General features: G+C 59.4%; 1 protein-coding gene across 1 annotated transcript in view; it reads left to right on the forward strand.

The window, feature by feature from the left end:
• Positions 1–10,983: 10,983 nt before the first annotated feature.
• Positions 10,984–21,471, forward strand: part of TAF4 (TATA-box binding protein associated factor 4) — a 64,987-nt gene continuing 54,499 nt past the window's right edge. Inside the window, 2 exon segments of the mRNA XM_047770729.1 lie at positions 10,984–11,726; positions 11,728–12,349. Of these exon segments, the coding sequence (XP_047626685.1) occupies positions 11,058–11,726; positions 11,728–12,349 (1,291 nt within the window). The 5' untranslated portion in view covers positions 10,984–11,057.

Here is a 21,471-nt window from a genome sequence, read left to right on the forward strand (position 1 = left end):
CAGCAAAGTGGGATCCGAGCCGCGTCAGCGACCTTCACCACAGCTCACGGCCACGCCGGATCCTTAACCCACTGAGCAAGGGCAGGGACCGAACCCGCAACCTCATGGTTCCTAGTCGGATTTGTTAACCACTGAGTCACGACGGGAACTCCTGAAGTTTTAAATTTTGATGATGTCTAATTTGTATTTTTTGCTGATGTTGTTTGTGATTTATTTAGGTGTCATATCAAAAAAGCTATCACCTGAGTTCTCCTGTGGCACAGCTGGTTAAGGATCCAGTGTTGGCACTGAAGTGGTTCTGGTTGCTGCTGTGGTGTAGGTTTGATCCCTGGTCCGGGAACTTCCACAGGCCAAGGACATGGCCAAAAAATAAAAATAAAAAAAAGGTCATCCCCAGTCCAAGGTCTATATGAGGTTTTCTTCTGAGAGTTTTACAGTTTTTGCCCCTCATGTTTAGGTCTTTGACCAGTTCTGAGTGGACTTTGCGTCTAGTGTGAGATAGGGTCTTGCTTCATTCCTTTGCCAATAGGTGTCCAGGTTTCCCCGCACATTTGTTGGAAAACAAAAAAACAAAAAACTCTCCTTTCCCCAGTGAATCATCACGGCTCCGTCTCAGAAATCCTTTGCCCACACGTGTCAGGGTCACTCCCGGGCTCTCTACAAATCTCTCCACACGCCAATTCCACTCTGCCCTTTTGTGTTTTGTTGGCCCCACCCTGTGGGAGTTCCTGGGCCAGGGATGGAACCCAGGCCGCAGCCGTGACCCAAACTGACTGACAAGGCCGAGCCCTGTTTTCTTTTTCTTTTTCTTTTTAGGGCCGCACCTGCGGCACACGGAGGTTCCCAGGCCAGGGGTTGCACTGGAGCTGCAGCTGCCGGCCTGCACCACAGCCACAGCCATGTGGCATCCGAGCCACGTCGGAGACCTCCGCAGCAGCTCGTGACAACACAAGGTCCTTAAGCCACTGAGCGAGGCCAGCGACTGAACCTGCATATTCACGGAGACTAGTTTTAAGCCGCTGAGCCATCCTCCTTTCACTTCTTTCTCTGCTCTGTGGCTGGGATTCCAAAACTACGTCGAATAAAAGGGGCGAGAGTGGGCATCCCTGTGTCGTGCCTCATCTCATAGAGGGAATATGCTCCCAGCTTTTCTCCACTGGGTACCATTTAGCTGCTGGTTTCTCATATGTGGCTTTTATACACTGAGGTCTGTTCTCTCTAGGCCCCCTTTCTGGAGAGTTTTTTCTTTGTTTGTTTTGTCTGTCCTAGGGCCACACCTGCGGCAAACGGAGGTTCTCAGACTAGGGGTCGAATTGGAGCCACACCTGCCGGCCTATACCACAGCCACAGCAACGCCGGATCCCTAACCCACTGAGCAAGGCCCCGTCGTGGCATAGTGGAAACAAATCTGACTAGGAACCAAGAGGTCGCTGGTTCGATCCCTGGCCATGCTCAGTGGGTTAAGGATCTGGCGTTGCCGTGAGCTGTGGTGTGGGCTGGCAGTTGTAGCTCTGATTCAACCCCTAGGCAGGGAACCTCCACATGCCGTGGGTGCGGCCCCGAAAAGACCAAAAAAAAAAAAAATTTTCCTGCATCTGCTGAGATGATTATGCTGTTTTACTCTTCGATTTGTTCATGTGGTGTGTCCCACGGATTGATTTGTGGATATTGCAAAATCCTTGCATCCCACGTGATAATGGTGTATGATCCTTTTAATCTATTGTTGGATTCAACTTGCTATTATCTCGTTGAGGGTTTTTGTGTGTTTTGCTGGGATTAATATCTACACGTGACTCTGTATCAGATAGAAAACCAACGAGGACCTGCTGGATAGCACAGGGAACTCTACTCAGAATTTTGTGATAACCTGTAAGGGGAAAGAGTCTGGAAAAGAATCTATGTATATCTATGTATATATATATAGATATACATGTATAAACATACACATATAATTGAACCCCTGTGCTATACACATGAAACTAACACGACATTGCAAATCAACTATACTTCAATACAAAATAAACAATGACAAGGCATCAGAAAATCGCATTTATATGGTTATTATTGAGTTGAGTCTTTTTTTTTTTCTTTTTACAGCATCCCCTGAGGCATATGGAAGTTCCCAGGCCAGGGGTCAATCTAATCAAAGCTGCAGCTGCCGGCCTGTCGTGCCACAGCAGGAATGCCACCTGTTCTGCTTTTCTGTATCTGCTGAGGTTTTGCTTTCTGTATTTAATCCATAACTGTTATCGATTATTTTAATAGGTATCAAGCAAATTCTATTTATTTAAAATTTTTTTGGAGTTCCCGTCATGGCGCAGCGGTTAACGAAACCGACTAGGAACCATGAGGTTGCAGGTTCAATCCCTGGCCTCGCTCAGTGGGTTAAGCATCTAGTGTTGCCGTAAGCTGTGGTGTAGGTCGCAGATGCAGCTCGGATCCCGCTGGCTGTGGCTGTGGTGTAGGCTGGTAGCAAGACCCTTAGCCTGGGAATGTCCAGATGCTGCAGGTGCGGGCCCTAAAAAGCAAAAACAAAACAAAACAAAACAAACAAACAAACAAACAAAAAGACAGAAAGAAAGGAAAAGAAAAAAAAAGAAAAAGGATTTGACAAGAGGAGCTTGCTTTCCTGGGGAGCCCTGGCAGGAAGTCGGGCAACGTGGCATATGGGCTGTGCGCTCCCACTGTCCGGTCCCGGAGGCAAGTCATTTGGCGTCACTGGGCGCCAGTTTCCTAACCTTAGAGGATGAGGGCCCTGATTTGGGCTTTGCAGCTCAGAAAGCTGAGGATGCCCAGAGCCGGACCTATTTCCTCTCCGACTTTCCCTCCAGTGTGACATTTACCAAAAACTACACACAACACGCTCTCTCCAACCAAACACACCACTTAATGCCGGTGAATGAAAAGGTGGGTGAACGAGTTCCTACTCTCACAGCAGCTGCCCCTCCTCCTTGCCAACTGGGGACTGTTGGTCCTTTGGAATTTGGTCTTTCCGGCGGGTCTGCAGTGGTTCACTTTGCGTTTTCCTGGTGACCCATGAGGCTGGGTGCCTTTCACACCCCGACTGTTCTCTCTATCCGTCACAGTGATATACCTGTTTTTCCTTGCCATTCTTTTTTTTTCTTTTCTGGCCACCCCACGGCACATGGAGTTTCCGCGCCAGGGATTAGATCTGAGCCATACGCTGCTGCTGCCGCAACGCCAGATCCTTTAAGCTGCTGCGCCAGGTTGGGGATCAAACCTTTGTCTCTGGAGAGACACTGCTGATCCCATTGCGCCTCAGAGAGAATTCCTAACGGTGTCCTTTTTTTTGCTTTCTAGGGCCACACCTGAGGCATATGGAAGTTCCCAGGCTAGGGGTCGAATTGGAGCTACACCACAGCCGAAGCAACACCAGATCTGAGCCGCATCTGCGACCTACACCACAGCTCACCACAACGCCATAGCCTTAACCCACTGAGTGAGACCAGGGATCGAACCTGCATCCTCCTGGATGCTAGTCGGGTTCGTAACCCGCTGAGCCATAACAGGAACTCCCTTAATGGTGTCTTTTAATGACAAGTTCTTAATGTAGTCCAGTTTGTCAATTTTTTTCCCTTATGGAAAGGTTTAGCAGTTTTTGTGCTTGTTTAAAAAAATCTTTACCGGCGCCGAGATTATAAACATGTTTCTTTCTACACATTTATTAATTTATCTTTTACTTTTAGGTCTTCGATCAGCTGGAGTTTGTTTTCTGTGTGGTGTGAGGTTTGGGTCAAGATTTATGTGTCACCCTTTGGGTGGCCAGTTGACCCAAAAGACCATTCTCCGCCCACGGCAGGGTACTGTCCGTTTTGTTACAAATAAGTTGCGTGTGTGTATCCGAGTCTTTTCAGACTCTCATTTATCTGTTCTTTTCCCAATATCCATTTACTATCTATCAGTCATGATATCTGGTAGTGTAAGGTCCCACAGCGTTGTGCCTGTGACTTTTTTTTTTGCTTCTACCTGAGGCCTGTGGAAGTTTCCAGGCCAAGGATCGAACCAGAGGCACAGCACTAACACCAGAGCGTGAGCCCACTAGTCCACCAGAGCACTTGTCTGCTGCAATTTTTAAAAAACCCTTTCATTTTTTCTTTTCCTTTTTACAGCTGCACCTGCGGCATGTGGCAGTTCCCGAGCTAGAGCTCAAATCAGAGCTGCAGCTGCCGGCCTACGCGACAGCCACAGCAACTCGGGATCTGAGTCACATCTGCAACCTATGCTGCAGCTTGTGGCAACACCGGATCCTTAACCTACTGATCAAGGGCAGGAATTGAACCCGCATCCTCATGGACACTCCGTCGGGTTCTTAACCCGATGAGCCACAATGGGAATTCCAACCTTTCAACTTGTTAAAAGTATGTTTTTTTCTTTCTTTTTTTTTTTTTTTGTCTTTTCGAGGGCCACTCCCACGGCATATGGAGGTTCCCAGGCTAGGGGTCCAGTCGGAGCTGTAGCTGCCGGCCCACACCACAGCCACAGCAACGCGGGATCCGAGCCGCATCTGCGACCTACACCATAGCTCATGGCAACACCGGATCCCCAACCCACTGAGCAAAGCCAGGGATCGAACCCGCAACCTCATGGTTCCTAGTCGGATCCGTTAATCGCTGAGCCATGACGGGAACTCCTAAAAGTATGTTTTTCTGGGAGTTCCCATTGTGGCTCAGCAGTAACAAATCCAGCTGGCATCCATGAGCACTCAGCTTGGATCTCTGGCCTCCCTTAGCGGGTTAAGGATCCAGCATTGCCGTGAGCTGTGACGTAGGTTGCAGATGCGGCTTGGACTGGAGTTGCTGTGGCTGTGGTGTGGGCCGGCGGCTGCAGCTCCTGTGTGATATCCCTATGCTGCAGGTGCGGCCCTGAAAAGCCAGGAAAAGGTTTATTTTTCTTTTCATGAGTGATTAAACTGACGGTGGTTACTTTAAAATCTTTTTTGCTTGTTCCATCATCTGGGTCATACCGGGGTCAGTTGCCGTTACTTTTTTATTTATTTACGTATTTTGGAGAATGGCTAGAGCTCGCCTTTCGTTGTTTGTTTAGGGGTCTCGGACGGCATCTGAACACTTGTGTTGTGTTGTTCTCTTACATCCACGCTAGGAGTTTTGAGTTTTGATTTTAACACCTCCGTGTGCTGGCACCTGGCAGAGGACTTGCCAGGGCTCAGATGGCAAACGCCATCCCTTGGACAGTAGTGTTCTTTTATTCTTTTTTTTTTTTTTTTTTGCTTTTTAGGGCCACTCCCATGCCATATGGAGGTTCCCAGGCTAGGGGTCAAATCAGAACTGCAGCTGCCAGACTATGCCACAGCTCGCGGCAATGCCAGATCCTTAACCCACTGAGAAAGGCCAGGGATTGAAACTGAGTCCTCATGGATACTAGTCGGGGGTCATAACCCGTTGAACCACAGTGGGAACGCCTCTGTTCTTTTATTCTTAACCAAGTTGTTTGGAGTCTGCCCTGTGCCTGGGCTCCAATGTCACTGGGAGACATAGGCCCAGGTTATAAATAGAATTTGGGTCTCCCATTCTCTCACTGCTTCCCTTCTGGGATGCCCCAGTTTTTTCCAGGTGTCATTGCCCCAACTCCATCTCCGGGCTCGTCCGACTGCAGGCCTGTCCTTTGGCTAGAACCTGGGACAGCAGGAAGCTCACCATCGCAACCCTTCTTCCAAGTGCCCACTCCTCTCCAGCATCTTCCTGTGCTCACACTGATGACTCTAAGTGCCTTGTTTTGTATTTTGTCCGGAGTTCATAGTACCGTCTAAGGGAGGTTAGTTCAATAGGAGTTTACAGCTTGGAAACGGAAGCCTAGCTTGTCCATTTCGGTGAAAAAATCGTGCCTGGGATCTTAAAACCCATTGGTATTGAATGTGTAGATTGCATTGAGGAGAAATGACATTTTTACAATATTGAGTCTCCTAACCCATTTTTTTTTTCGCTGCACCCGTGGCATGTGAAAGTTCCCAGGTAAGGGGGGGAACCTGAGCCATAGTGGTAACCAGAGTCACAGCAGTGACAATGCCAGGCCTTTAACCTGCTGAGCCACTAGGGAACTCCAGTATTTGCTTTTGTTTAAATGCTCTTATAAATGGTGTCATTGAAAAAGTTGAATTTTTTTCATTGGTAACTGACATTCAGTGGGCCCTAATAGCTGTATATACATCCCATCAGTCACCGCTTACCGAATGAACGTTACCAATGGCAAAACCTATAATTTGCTGCCTCTCCCAGAGCACCTGCAATGCGGCTAAAGGTTTTCAAGAAGGTGGGTTTTCAGGGGTTGGGGCTTGGGTTTTATAAACCAAGCATTTGAGCTGAATGAGGGGCAAGGTATGCTGGGGGTTAATTAACCAAAGAAAGAAGCAATTCTCAGAACCCACCCAGATGTGCCCGTGTTTAGAAGTAGAGCCTGGTGGTGCGTGGGTTTCCAGGTGGAAGGGGACTCAAGACGCCCCCAGGTTCCTGTCACGTGAAGGCAAGACTTCCTTTGCTTTGCAGGGCTGCACCTGCGACATATGGAAGTTCCCAGGCTAGGGGTTGGATCAGAGCGGCAGCTGCTGGCCTACACCACAGCCACAGCCACGCCAGATCTGAGCCTCGTTGAAGCTCACAGCAACGCCAGATCCTTAACCCACTGAGCAAGGCCAGGAAATTGAACCTGCGCCCTCATGGATACCAGTCGGGTTCATTACTGCTGAGCCACAGAGGGAACTCCAGTAAGACCGTTTTAGCAGGGAGGGTTGGCTGGCAAAGGAGACAGACAGACATCGCAGGAAGGCTGACCTGTCCAGGGATTTTTGGAGAGGGGAGTTCCTGCCTGAACTCTGATACAGTCTCCTCTCTGGGTTGAGTAGACTCCATCCACAATGGCTGTAATTAGCCTTCCATGGGCGTCGGCCAAGACGGGGCTCTAAAGGAAAGTGTTGAGAGTTGGTGGAGAGGCCCCCTCCACGAGATCCAGCCCAGCTGCAGAGGCGGCAGGCCTGACTCTGACTATAGCTTAGGAGTGGACATCTGACCCGTGGTGCTCAAGGGCTGGTGTAGATGGGGGCTGCGTGGACAGCAGCCTGGAAAGAGCGGCACCAGGCCTACGGCTTTAGGGTTGGAGTCCTGGGTTTTCGTCTCCAGTAGGAGAGACTTTGGGCCGAGGACGTATTCTTCCCGAGCGTCAGTTCCCTCGTCTGCAGCACAGGCTCAGCGGGGGCAGGGGGAACACCCGGTGGGTCAGTTTGGTGATGACTGGTGCCACCCGGGCAGATGACAGCACCGACAAACCGGGCAGGTGGGGTAGTGGGGGTTCACGTCCACCTAGACCCGCACGTGACATTATTTGGAAAAAGAGTCTTTGTGCATGTAGGTAGTTAAGCAACTTGAGATTAAGTCACTTTGGATTTAGGGTTTACCCAAAATCCAAAAGGACCCAGGCTGAGGCCCTGTGACTACAGAGGCAGAGTCGGGAGGCATGCCTGGGCCACCAGATGCTGCAAGAGGCAGGAACGGCTCCTCGCCTAGAGCCCCCAGAGGGGTGTAACAGTGCCAATACCTTGATTGTGGACTTTTGGTTTCTGGAACTGTGCCAATAACTTTTTTTTTTTTTTTTTGCTTTTTAGGGTCGCACCCACAGCATAAGGAAGCTGTCAGGCTAGGGGTCCAATCCAAGCTAGAGCTGCCCGCCTACACCAGAGCCACAGCAACGCAGGATCCGAGCCATGTCTGCAACCTACACCACAGCTCACGGCAATGCCGGATCCCCGACCCACTAATCAAGGCCAGGGATCGAACGTGCATCCTCATGGATTCTAGTCAGATTGATTCCCGATGAGCCAAAAGGGGAACTGCCGCCAATACACTTTCTGTTATTTTAACCCCCGTTAGTGGTGATGTTCTGACCCGCCTAACAAGCCAATGAACCAGCCTTTACGATCGGTTCTGCCTTCCTGGTCTTGCCCTCTGGGATGAGGACCCAAACTTGACCCTGCACACACAGTCAGCTCAGTCTGCAGCGCTGGGGCAGGGGGCCAGGTGAATAAGACTGGGAACAGGGCAGGGCCACCAGCTGACAGTCTTTTTTTGGAAATTCTTTTATTATGAAGATTTCTGGGAGACAACAAAAGCATCGGTGACATAACAAACATTGAGTAGCTTTCACACAGCCAGAGCAACACTGAAATCGACCCGTGGTTTATCCTTATTCTTTATTATTATTATCGGCCGCCCCGCAGCACATGGAATTCCTGGGCCAGGGAACTGATAGGAGCCACAGTCGAGACCTAAGCCGAGGTTGTGGGCAACGCCGGATCCTCAACCCCCGGAGCTCGGCCGGGAAGTGGAAACGGCGTCCCAGCGCGCTCCCCAGACACCGCGGATCCACGTTGCATCACGGCAGGAACACAGCAGGTTATGTTTATGCTTATGTTTAAGGGAGCGTCTGATGCCGTCTCTATTTTATTGAAAACATACACTGCTTAATAAGCCTAAACGTCCCTCACAGCTGCCGGCCCGGGAGGCTGCCTTTTCGCTCCCGGTCCTGCACATTCGCACGGCTGCAGGTGGCGAGGCGGCCCTGTCCGGGGTTCTGCTCTCTGCGCGCGGTACGGCAAACATTTTTCTGTGTTAAAACCCGGGGCTTATATTTACGCTCATTTCGAGTCCCTGTTTTCTTTTCATGCTGGGTGGGATTTTTGTTTCAAGCGGCAGAAGTCGCAGCTGTTTGTGGAAACAAGTAAAACCACTCGGAGACGTTCAAAGAAAATGCTCCACGTCCCCAGGGAACCCAAGGTTAACAGTTTGGCAGCACGTCCCCGCCCCCCACCAGGAGGAGGGGAGGAGCCACGTGGCTTCCGCCCCCGCCCCCCCCAGGGCGGGCCTTGCTGCGGCCACCCGAGGGGAGCCATCTCAGCTGTCTGCAGCTCCCACCTTCCTGAGGAGGGGGAGGGGGGCACCGAAGCCCTGGAAGGGGCGCTGGGGACCGGCGGCGCACCGTCGCCTCACCTCCCACACTTCCTGCTGGCCTGGAGGGTGCCCCGGAGGCCTCTGGGGGTGATGTCACACACAGCCGCGCGGGGTGGCGCACGCTGAGCCCCGCCCGCGGAGGCCGGTGGCGGGGGACACACTCACGGGGCGAGGCGGGCGGGGGCGGGGGCGGGGGGGGGCCTGGCAGGCCTTCGGAGAAGGCCGTGGGGAAACAGGCGTGGCCGGAGATGGCACCACCAGCCCCCTTGGCTGAAAAGCTCAGTGGCTGGAGGGGCGGACGTGAGGGGCCACCTCGTCCGCAGTCTCACGGCCCTGCCGTCTCGGGCATCCAGTCATCTGCCTGGCGCTACCCCCGATTCCCATCTGAGCGCGTAGACTGTTCCCCACTACGCAGGTCGCGCCTGGGGCTGAAGTCAGCCTGCTGACGCTTTTGCTCGGCCTACCTTAACCTTTTTTAAGGGGTTGTCAACACTGGACGATTGCATGATTTAGGAGATTTTGCACATTTCAGCTCTGGTTGGAAAACCAGGCTGTCCGCCCACGCTGGGCTCAAGGCGCAGTGGGGCCGCGAGGTCCCAACCCCAGGTCTGTTCCACTCCTTTCCTTTCCCGTCTTTGGGTACCCAAGCTGGGGTGCAACATCCCGACTTTCCCTCTGCAGGGATTCCCCCTGCTGCGTCCCCCGGGGAAGCCCCTCTCCAGGCTCCACGCCCCACGCTCATTGTCTAGAACCCGCCCCGCGAGCTGGGCCTGCGGGGGCCGGCGGGCTCCTTTGTTCAGGCGGCCAGAAAAGAACCCTTCTGTGTCAACAGCGTCCCTCACTGTGCGGAGGTCTGGGCGACCGCGGCGCGGCCTCGCCCGCAGGAGCCGGAGATGGGAGGCCTTTCTGGGTTTCCCCAAAAAAGCGGAGCAAAGAAAACCACTAGGGATGTCCCGGAATACCATCTTCGGGTGAAAACAAAACACAAAAAACACAGGAGAGAACTTTACCTGAACTCATTTTATAGAGAAGGTGCTCGCACGGTTCTTTTCGACAACTTACTTTGTCAAAAGGACAGAGCGGAAAACAAGGACCCGAGGAGCAGCTCCAGGCGGACGGCTCCCTACACGAGCTGCGGGTCCTAGCCGGCGCCGCCGTCTCACCCAGTAATTTAGGGCACTCGCGTCCCGGGCCGCGCCGCCGGATGAAGTGAGTCACCCTGGCGCGGCTCCGGCGGCCTTGGGCGCCGACCCCCGCCCCGCCCCGCCGCCCGAGCAGCGGCCTCACCGCGCGAGACGCCGGGCCTCGGGCAGACCTGGGCGCCAGCCGAGGACGGGCCCGCGCCCGGCCCGCAGCAGTGGCGCCGGCGCTCAGGTCGCCCGGCGGCCCCGGGCCCCGGACCTCGCCCGTGCCCTCCCGAGGCGCCCTGCCCCTGCGCGTCACGGCGGCTGCGCTAAGGGGGCACCGGGGTCCGGGGAACACGACGTCCCCGTTCCCTCGCCTGCCTGGAGCTCCCATCAGCTCCGACCGCAGCCATTTTGGAGCGAGCGAAGACAAAGAGCGAGTCATCGCGGCCGCCGCCCCACCAGGCCCCGGCCGCGGTCCCCGCCCGTTTCATCCTCCCGGCTGTCAGCATGCGGCCCGCCTGGCGGCGGAGACCACCACCACAGCCCCACCGGCCCACCGGCGCCGGGGCCCGCCGCCCACTCGCCCTCCGCACCCCAACAGCCCGCCCCGCGCCCCGTCCTCTGCCGCTCGCAGCCATTGGCCGCGCCTTTTAAGCACGCGCCGCGGCCAATCGCCGGGCGCCGAGCGGCCGGGCGGGGGGGCGCCGCGGCCAATGGCGAGGCGCCGGGCGGCGGGCGGGGGCGGGCGCGCCGCCGCGCCTGCGCAGCGCGCCGCCGCCGCCCTCCCCCCCGCCAGGACGCCCGCGCCCCCCGCCCGACCGCCGCCCCCGCCCCGCCCGGCGCGCGCCGCCCCCCGCCCGCCCCCGCGGCCGCCCGCCCGCCCGCCTGCCCGCGCGGAGCCTCCTCCCCGCCCAGCGCCGGCCGAGCGGCGGCGGCGGCGGGCCGAGGAGGAAAGATGGCGGCGGGCTCGGATCTGCTGGACGAGGTCTTCTTCAACAGCGAGGTGGACGAGAAAGTGGTGAGCGACCTGGTGGGCTCGCTCGAGTCGCAGCTGGCGGCCAGCGCGGCCCACCACCACCACCTCGCGCCCCGCGCGCCCGAGGCGCGGGCCGCGGCCGCCGGCGCGCTCGGGAACCATGTCGGAGCCGGAGCCGTGCCGGCCGAGGGCGCGCCCGCAGCGGCGCCGGAGCCGCCCCCCGCAGGTAGAGCGCGGCGCGGCCTGAGCGCGGGCGGCCGCCGGCCGGGCCTGTGTCCTCACCGCGCTGCCCCGCTTCTTCCCGCAGGGCCCGCCGCGAAGCTGAACACGCTCGAGGCCGGCGCGGGCGCCGCGGCCGGGGCCGGGGCCGGGCCGGGCGCCGCGGCCGGGGCCTGCGCGCCGGGGGCCGCGGCCGCGCCCGAGCCCGCCGCCAAGCCCGCCGCCCGCAACGGCCCGCCCGGCGGCCCCGGCGCCGCGCAAACTTTGAATGGGAGCGCCGCGCTGGGGAACTCGCTCCGCGCCGCCGCCGCACCTGCTGTCAGCCTGCTCCACAACGGGCCCGCGCCCGCGCCGCCGCCGCCGCCCAAGCCAGCCGCCGCCACTGTCATCCAGACGCCGCCCTTCCTCGGCGCCCCCGCCGCGCCCGCGCCCCGCGCCCCCCTCGCCCCCCGCGCCCGCCGTGCCCCCCGCGCCCCCCACGCCCGCCGCCGCCCCGCCGCCGCCGCCGCCCGCCGCCGCCAGCCTGGCCCGGCCGCCCGGCCCCCCGGCCGGACCCCCGGCGGCCGCGCAGAACGGGGGCAGCGCCGCGCCCGCCCCGGCCCCCGCGCCCGCGCCCGCCCCGGCCCCCGCGCCCGCGCCCGCCCCGGCGCCCGTCGCCAACAGTCAGCCCGGCCCCGCCGCCGCGCCCGCGCAGGTGGCCAAGGCCGACTCGCCCAAGACCGCGCTGCAGCCGGCGCCCCCGCCGCCGCAGACCCTGGCGGCCAGCTGCCCGGCCGGCGCGGGGGCCGGCATGATCCTCGGGCCAACTATGCAAGGGGCGCTGCCCGCCGCCGCCGCCGCCGCCGCCGCCGCGGGCCTCCCGCCGCCGGCCCCCGGCACTCCCACCGGGCTGCCCAAGGGCTCGGCCAGCGCGGTGACCCAGAGCCTGCCCAGGACGCCCTCGGTCACCACCGGCGGGATCCGGGCCACGCTGACGCCCACGGTCCTAGCCCCACGCCTGCCGCAGCCGCCGCAGAACCCGACCAACGTCCAGAACTTCCAGCTGCCCCCAGGTGAGTGGCTGCGTTGCCTGCCGGCGGGTGTGTGCCGCCCCAGCCGGGAGTCCAGGAAGTTGCAGGGCCGGCGGGACGCGGGGGGCACGGGTCTCGCAGTGGCCTGCCGCGAGCGGAGGCGCACCTCTGTCCAGGCTCAGGACAGTCCCGGGGTGAGAGAGAGAGTGCGAGCGTGCATGCGATGGGACCTGGGGCAGGGCTGCCAAGCTTCTCTGCCAGGCTCCCGGCCTGGCCAGTGGGACTTTTCCCGGCTTCCCTGCCCCTGTGTGCCGCTGCCCAGTCCCCACAGTGGGGAGCAGTGGCAGCCGGTGCTGCGGGGACAACTCGCTGGGGTCTCACCGGGCCCGTGGCTTTCCCACGCTGGGCCTTTGCCTCTCCTGGTTCCTGGGGTCAGGCATTTGGTCTGTGTCCTTGCTCTACCTTCCTGTGTTTTATCATTCTGGGCTGTGATTGGCTCCCCTGATGATGGGCTAGGGACCCCCCCTTCCTGGCGAGCTCAGCTCAGCGCAGAGATGCCCTCTCCACGAGGCTGGGCAGGTCTGCCTGGAAAGCTCTGGCTTCCCTCTGGATGCCGGGATGGCAGGGTTCCCAGGGGAGCCTGGAGGAGTCCTGGGGCTCACGCCCTTTCTGGTCGGAGCCTTTGCCTCACGTCTGGTCTGCAGCCGTGCTTCAGCACTTCCCGTAGCCAGTGTCACTTTTCACAGTGTCCTCCTCCACCGTGTCATCAGGTCACCCCGGTCCTCATCACCTTGGAGTCGGGGGGGGGGGGGGGCACGGGCCCTGTGATCAGTGGGGCGCGGGGGTGCAGCCGGTGCAGGGGGACAAGGAGCGTCTTCCGTCCCACGCTCCATCTCCTGTCACCTCGGTGTTCCCTCGGGGCTCTTCAGGTTCACCCGCGAAAGGTCCCCGCCGGCCCTCTGCGTCACGCTGCTCTGTGTCGGGATTCCCGGCTCCGTGTTTTCCCTTGCATCCCCGGCTCGCCTGCGTGGACTCTGGAGCGCTCCTCCCCGCGTGTAGTAACATGTGCTGGTGTAGCGGCCGCTGCGGTGGCGCAAGTAGTAGAAACAGCACCTCCTCTGTCTGTGTCCCCTCGTGCACTGGAGTGAGCCCATGGTCACCTTGCATGGACTTCAGCGTCTTAGGAGGGAAGGCTTCCCCATCAAAGTGACACGAGGTGCGGAGCGGTGGGGAAGTTGGGCACGAGGAGGGAAGGCTGCAGCCGAGAACTGAGTTTCTGGGGTGATCATGCCGCCCCCCCCCCAGGAGGAGACCACGTCGAATAAGTTACCTGGCGGGGTGGGGAGCCCCTTCCGTTCCGTTTGTTCTCAAGTTCGTGGGAGTGATTTATCCAAGGTTCTGTTTTGCTCATCATGTGTATTTTGACCTTTTAGTGGAAAACATGGCTGATCTTTAGTAATGTTTAAAAAACTGGAATTCGTCGTTGTAGCGTGTTGTGTAAGGTGTCAAAATACTTTTTAGCTGCTTATTAAGACGCCCTCCCGGTGGTGCCCCATGCTGCCCTTTTGTTATTGAAAACTGGCGTGAGCTTGTCCGTGAAGGGCCCCAGGCTGGTGCCCTGCCTGGCTTGTGGGGCTGTGATGCCCCCGGGCTGCTCTGCCCGTCCCCGGGGTGCTTTGGGTTGGCGGGATCCCCTTGGTCTGAGCCTTTGCGCAGGTGAAGCCCCCGCTGCCTTTCTTCTGCGGGGAGGCTGCCGTGGGCGGGGAGGGCCCCTCTGCTCTCTTTGTCGTGACTGACCCTGGACTCGCTTTCACCTCCTGTCCCAGCATCTGTGTTCGGGAGGTCTGTGTGACATGTAGGTGACCCCTTGGAAAGGTTGAAAAGCGGTGACTTGGCACGAGTTCCCTTGAGTCTTTGCAGGAGTTCTGTGTATGTGAGAGCAGAGAACAGGTTGACATTAGGGTGACAAATGCTGAGAGCTGTGCCTTGAAGGGGTCAAATGCTTTCCAGAAAATGAGGCTCACATCCCTCATTTCATGCTGCCCCTCCCCCACAGTTGATCTGCTGATTCGGAGCTTGATTGATTACCTTGCTTCTCTCAAGAACAGCAGAAGCAGAGGAGGATGCAGTTAAAACTAGTACCAGTGCCCCATGGTACTGTCTTTCAACTAGTACACGTTAACTCTGTTGTGTAAATGATAGATCGAGAACTTTCTAGTTACATTCGTATAGCTGATGGACCAGAGAATGTTACATTCTACCTGATGTCTCCTCTTTGTTGAACCCTCTCGTCGTAAAGATGCATAAAGCGGAGGCGGAAGTAACTCAGGGAAGTAACTGCTGCTTGCCTGAGAGCTCATTCCTATTTCGACCCGGGATTGGGGCAGGCAGGGTTCTCAGAGCTACACAGAGGGGTCAAGTGGAGTAACAGTGGATTGTTGGCAGTTGGGGTCGCGGCCTGCCCCTTCTAGAGCCTTCCCTTCCTGTAGGGCAGGGTCCGAGGGGGGAGGGACAGGGACAGGGGTTTCACCAGGTGTCGGAGGGCCAGTCTGGCCTGCGTGTTTCACCCTCACAGCCGGCCACGAGCTCGTGTTGAGTTTGGCTTCAGCAAACTCAGTCTTGACGTTCTTGGTCAGGGCAGTTTTGTAAAGAGAGGTTTATGTTATTGTCATTGACTTGCTTGTCTGGAGGTACCAGAGCCGCGATTTGATCTACTTTTGGGGATCACCCGAGCACGTAAGTGTTCGAGAGATGTGTTGCAGCAAAGGCAGTGGTCCCAGGAACACCGGAAAGCCCTAGTTAGCTCTTTACAGCTTAGAGTAGTCCTAACATCAAGGTAATATTATGATTGTAGTTGAAAGCAGAGGAAAGCGATATGACACCAAAATTAGCATGTGCGTAAATGGTTTTAAGAGGTCTTTTCAGATAGGTGTTAGCGTTCGAGATGCTCATTTCTAAAGGTTATCTTTTGGCAGGTTTGCATTTTCAGGAGCCTGCCTCTGCTCTGCTTCTGCAGAGAACCTGTTCCCCTGTGGCTCTCGGCTTTGGCCCTCATTCCAGGGCCGGAGGCCTTTCGTCATCATTGCCCGGGTGCCTGGGCTTCGGGAACCACTGCATGGGGCTGACGTGAAGTGAATACTCCTGAGCCCGCTGGGCTCGGGAGGACGGAGTCTAGGGCAGGCTTCCCGGCCTGGGTGGATCTGCTGGGGGGTGCCCACAGAGAGTCTGGGGGAGCTGAGCGTGCTGTTTGGTCAGGGTTGAGTTCTGGGAGGGTGGGCCCTGAGGTGGGAGGCGCAGGTGGAGCGCTCGGCGGCAGAGGCAGGCACAGGAAGTTCTCGTGCCAGTGTTGGCAGCAGGTGCTTTGGCACAGGGGTGTTCCTAGGACTCTGGGTTTCGTTTCTTGAGGTTACTCTAGCTTTGTGGCCTCAGACGGAGTACCTGGCTCCCTGGGGCCCCAGTCTCCCCACTGGAGGGTGGTTGGGTGTTTGGGAAGCTGTGCTGGGATTGAGGGTGCCCGCTGCTCTCAAGTAGCCTTCCTTCACCTGCCATTTGGGTTCCATTCTGTTTCTACCTGTTTTCAGCCAGTGTGTCACTGTAGAAGGAGCAGAGTTTAAAAGACAGCTTTATTCCCATTAAAACCATGCCCAGGAGTTCCCGCTGTGGCTCAGTGGGTTAAGAACCTGACTAGGATCCATGAGAACACAGGTTTGATCCCTGGTCTCACTCAGCGGGTTAAGGATCTGGCGTGGCTGTGGCTATGGTATAGGCCGGCAGCTGCAGCTCGGATTTGACCCCTGGCCTGGGAACCTCCATGTACTGTGGGTGCAGCTGTGAAAAAGGAAAAAAAAAAAAAATCCAAAAAACCCACAAAACCAGCCCCAGATTGGATGGGTTCTCAGTGACTGAGGAGCCTGGTCTGTACTCGAGAAAGTCGCTGAGGCCGTCAGGTGGGTGGCAGACCTGGGGACGGGGGCGCAGCTCTCTGCAGGGAGGGTGGACCTCACTTTAGGCCGAGGTCTTGGCCGGGTTTTCCTCTTGATACACGAGGTAACCGTGGCGTTTGGACAGAGAAGAGAAAGAGACTCTTCAGGCGCTGCCCAGCTGGCGCCACTTCGCCTAGGACAGAGTTTGCTGCCCGCCGGCTTGGAGGTGGCCCAGGCCGTGAGCAGCGCTGGCCCCGTCGTCCCGGGTGGACCCAGCCGTCTAGGCCACGTGGACGGGGGTGACGTCTCCCGCGTGGGAACCCCCACGCTCCTCACGTGCTCGCCGCAACCAGGAGGGGTCCCTCAGACCCTCCCGGGCGGGCGCCCCCTCACTGCGGGTCATCACTGCGGGTCGTGCTCGAGGATGGCATGCACCGTTTGAAGAGAAGGTTTTAGGGCCTTGTGCACAGGGCTTGGCTGAGGAACGCGGCCTCCTGGCTGCGGGCCTGGGGGGAGGGCTCCCCACGCACCTGCCCCGCGGTTCTGACAGGTGGGCGCGGGGCCCGGCAGCCGTGCCCGCTCAGAGCAGGGCTGACCCAGTTCAGACCCTGCCCTAGAAAGGTGGCGGCCGCGAGGAGGAGCGGCGGGCGCACCTGTGCCCACGCAGCTGCGGGCAGAGGAAGGCGGCTGCTGACGGGCCCGTGGCAGCGTCGGGGCAGCAGCGGGGCCGGGCGGGGGGCGGCGCGAGGGTGAAGAAGGCCCCTCCTTGGACGTCGCCGGGCGTGTGCGCGTCGATCAGAACGTAGGTAAAACTGTTGTTGAAAGTCTCGGAGCAGAGATTGGAAAGGGCTCTGGGGAAGCTCGCCCTGCTCTGGGGTGATGCGCCTGCTTCCCGGACGCCCTTTTCCTTGTCCTCACGTCGCTTGAGAGCTGGGGTCTCAGCTTCTCCGGATCGTCCGGGGAGTCCGTCACCGTCTAGGGCTCTCGCCTCCGAAATCTGTCCCGGGCAGGAGGCCGGCAGCCCCTTCCTCTCTCAGGCCTTTGGTGGCCGTAAAACAGTTTAAGGAGGAGAAGCCGGAGCTGGGGGCTCTTTGCGGCGGGATCCTCCGTCCTGGGTGCTGAGTGCCCGGCGGCCACGGACCCGCGCCGTTGCCTGCGGGGCCGGAGGTGCCTGAGCCCCGGCCTGGAAGCCGCACAGCAGCGCCCTTCTGAGCGGCTCCCTCAGGGTGGTTGCTCTGAAACGCCGGGAAGCCGAGCGAGTGAGTGGGGTTAGGTGTGAACCTCAGAAACTTGCTGTTTTTAGGGTAGGCCTACGAGTGCTTCGAATGACAAGTTTTGACTTTTACATATCCTTGAACAGTTCCACCAAGAGATTGAAAGCTTCGGCAAAGCCATAGAAGAGGGGTCTCCAATTCAGGCTCCTCCCCTGCCCTGATCTGAAGAGTTGTAGATGCCCCCGTTCCCTGGCTTCCTTCCTGCTCTGGCTGCCCCCCAGTCACGCTGCTGCTCCCCCCCCCGCCCCGCCCTCCCCGAGCCCCCAGCCCCCCACAGCTCTGCAGGCCCGGGAGCCTGACTTGGCCTTTTGTCTTCCCTCCCGAAGTTGGGGCCTCGATGGAGCCTTGCTGCCTCCTCCCCGTGGCCTGGGAGGGAACCCCGTGTGCACGGATTTTGAGCCCCAGACGTGTGAGGCTTGCGACCCGGTGAAGGGGGAGGGGTGGAGACCTCCACACCGACACTAGGGAACGTGCCCCGGGGGCCCTGTGTCTGGATGTTTGCCAGCTCTGAGGTTGGAGAAATCCTGGAACAGCTCTTAGGACCACATCAAACTGGAGGTCAGACTTGAGAACTTACGGGAAAGCCGTAAGAAGGGCCTGTGCCTCCGAGGTGACGTGTTTTGGGGGCTCATTGGTCTGAGTGGGCACGGAGTGGGCACTAAGTCCAGCAGTCCTCAGCCCTCCTCCCCAGTGCTGGGGCGGCCTGTCAGCCGTGTGCCCCACTGTTGGAATGGCAGGGAAGGCCCGTGGGGACAGCTGGGAGACAGCTCTGGGGGGGGGGTACGTGCCACCCGCATCCAGCATCGCGGGGGTGGAGGCGGTGCAGGGCGAAGGCAGTGCTTCCGCCCTCGGACTTTGCACTCAGGCATGTGGACACCTGCTCAGGAAAGGTGTTTAAAGGAGCTTTTCCGCCTCTCAGAGGAGCCGTCTTCATGAAGCTTATGCAGGGGGACGTGGAAAGGCAAGCAGCCTTTGGTTTTTAAACGTAACTGTCATGAAAATCATTCGTCACTTGAAAACGACATCTCCCACCTGCTCTGACTGCGAAGTTAGTCTCGTTCGTTGGGGGCGTTTGGAAAGAAGGGGAGACTGAGGCGGACGGTGAGATGAGGCGTGACCCCACCTCGTTGATGGTTCACGGGTGGGGGTGTCGTTGCCCCTGTGAGGGTGCGGGAGGACGTCTGCCTTGGGCAGAACCAGGGTCTTGGGGTCTGGCGTGTGTGGCCAGCCTTGTCTCAGGCGCACCCCCTGCACCCCAGTCTCCAGCCAGCTCTCCGACGCAGGTCCTGTGACAGCTGCCGTGCTGCCGTCCTCGGGTCTGTCACCGTGACTCTTAGGTGGCTGTCTTTGTGTTTCCTCTGTGCGTGTCTGCTGGGCCCAGCGTTTTCAAGGCTCTGGTACTGGACTGGTTGCCGTCCAGGGGCTCCACCATTGACCCCTTTAAAAGCGTGGTTTTTAGAAACACGGCCAAATACGACTTGTAGAAAGCGAGGCGGGCTTCACGACGGCCCTGGGAAGGTCGTGTCCAGGTTTACCTTGCATTTCTTCCCCGGCTGGGGCGAAGCTCTCGGCGGTGGGGCTGCTGATGGAGACGAGGGCCCACTGCACTGCGCCTTCCAGGCGCGTCCTGAGCCGCTGAGCCAGCCGGGGGTGCTGGGCTGCAGCCTGGCTGCCCGGTCGGCAGAGCACCTGCCGTCAGGGGGCTCCGTTGGGCCGGGCACCAGGCGGAGCAGACCTCAGCACTCGGCACGGTTTCTCACCCCAGGCGTGAGGGATGGGTGGCCCGTGGAACCAGGCCGCGTGGGCTGGGACCTGGGTTGGCAGAGAAGGAGCCGGCACGGGGCTGGACCAGACTGTGCCCAGTGGGCAGAGGGCCCCGGTTTATCCCAGGTGCTGGGAGGGCCTCTAAGGCTCAGCGCGGTGTTCAGGGCCCTGTGTTCAGACTGCAATGGGGCTGAGGTGGCCGCAGCAGGATGGGCGCGGGGTGGGTGGTGGTGGGCGCGGGCCTGGACGGGGCGGGAGGTGGAGCCTGAGGACACAGCAGGACTTGCTGATGGGCTCCGGCACGGGGTGAGGACAGGGCCTCTGGGGGTGGCTGAGATTGGGGGCGTGGCGACACGGGGGAAGGTGGAGCGTCCCCCGGTGGGCAGCGGGGGTGGGGACCCGCGTGCTTGTGGGGCACACAGTGTTCGAGCTGCGTTTTCCAGAGGGAGCATCAGAGGTGCTTGATGGTTGACGCCAGGCGGGAGCCTGGGGAGAGGGGATCCTGGCCTTTGACGGGACTTAAGGCCCTGAGGGAGGCTCTGTGCGGCCCCCACGCATGAGGGCTGCCTCGGGGGAGGACGTGGGGTGGGGGAAGCCCCTGTCAGGGCACGTGGCGGGCAGAGTGCCAGGAGGGCGCCGCCCTGAAGGCCGCTGGCTCTTTGGGGCAGAAAGTAAGTGATTTGTGACGTGGGGTTTGTCATGGACGGACGTTGCCGGCCCCTCTGCCGTCGTGTTTATGGAAATGGCTGAGAATCGGTGTGGGGCCCGGGCTGCACGTCCCTGACTTCCTGCCACCGGGGCAGGTCCCTCAGAGGCGACCTCGCTTGGTGAACATGCTGGGACCTGTGAGGTGGGTGGCTTTTCAAGGACCCAGCGGCCTCTCCCATTTACCAAGGGGCTGGGACCCTCACGGCCACGCCACCCGGGGACCGGGCCTCGGGGGAGGACATCCACAGAGCGAGGTGCTTGGGGCGCGTCTTCCCGGAGCCCCTGGGCCCGCCGCTGGCGCTTTGCCAGCTCCCGGGACCCCGGTGCCCGGGAGGGTGTGCCCGGGGCTGTGCCTGGCCGCGTGGCTCAGGCCAGGGCCCTGGTTTTGAGGTCGGGTCGCTTGTGGGTCAGCGAGTGTTAACTGAGCACCAGGTTCGAGACGGGCCCTGTGCTGCAGTGGGACAGTCCTGTCCCAAGGACGGCTTTCTAAACCGAGCAGGGGGGCACGTGAGGGTGGCAGCGGGCGGCACGGCGTGACTTCTCCACGCAGGCGGCCTGTCTGGCCGAGGCGGTGCTGGGCCTCCAGGCTGTTCGCTGCTGCTCTGGGCTGATGAGCTAAGTCAGGCCTGCGTCGCCTAGTGTGTGTCTGGCAGTTAAGAAACTCCCTTCAGGCGCGCCCGTCGTGACGCAGCGGAAGCGAACCCGACTAGTAGTCATGAGGTTGTGGGTTCGATCCCTGGCCTTGCTCGGCGGGTGGAGGATCCGGCGTTGCCGTGAGCTGTGGTGTAGGTCACAGACGCGGCTTGGATCCCGCGTTGCTGTGGCTCTGGCGTAGGCCGGGGGCTACAGCTCCGATTCCACCCCTAGCCTGGGAACCTTCACATGCCACAGGTGCGGCCCTAAAAAGACGAAAAAAAAAGACCCCAAACCCAAAAAGAAACACCTTTCAGAATGTCCACGTAAAGCCCTCAGGTCACCCGGAAAAGACAGCCTTTGGCGGGGCTGCAGGGAGGCGGGAAGGAGCCCTGAGCTAGAGCTCAGCAGGGTCCAGGCGGGGCTTCCCACCTCCAGGGCCTGGGCCTGGGCTCCCGGGGGCCGAGCCCTGAGCCCTGCCCTCCTTGTATGCTGGGCAGTTGAGACCCACTGCCTGGTGCTAGGGTCCTGGTTCGGGGCCTGTGGGGGCTTCACAGTCCAGACGCTCCTCTGTGGGGCTCCGAGGCTGTGCTTGGGGATGGCGTTGGCTTGGTGGCCTCAGGGGCTGCTCTGCTGGGGACTTGTGGCCCTAGAGAAGCTGCTGTGTCCTGGGGTAGCCTCAGCCAGGGGCACGGCTGGGGTCGCTGTGTCCTGCCCGTGTCGTGTGGGGTCGTCCAGAGGATGGACTCGCGCTTCCTGGACGTGGCTGCTGGGGGTGGGGCCGGGTCTGTGCCTGGGGTGGGACCTTCACCTCTGTCCCTAATGTTTAGTCATAAAGGGCCGCGGAGCCGTCGTCACACTT

The sequence above is a fragment of the Phacochoerus africanus genome, chromosome 3 (genome assembly GCF_016906955.1).
Source record: "Phacochoerus africanus isolate WHEZ1 chromosome 3, ROS_Pafr_v1, whole genome shotgun sequence".
NCBI classification, from domain to species: Eukaryota; Metazoa; Chordata; class Mammalia; order Artiodactyla; family Suidae; genus Phacochoerus; species Phacochoerus africanus.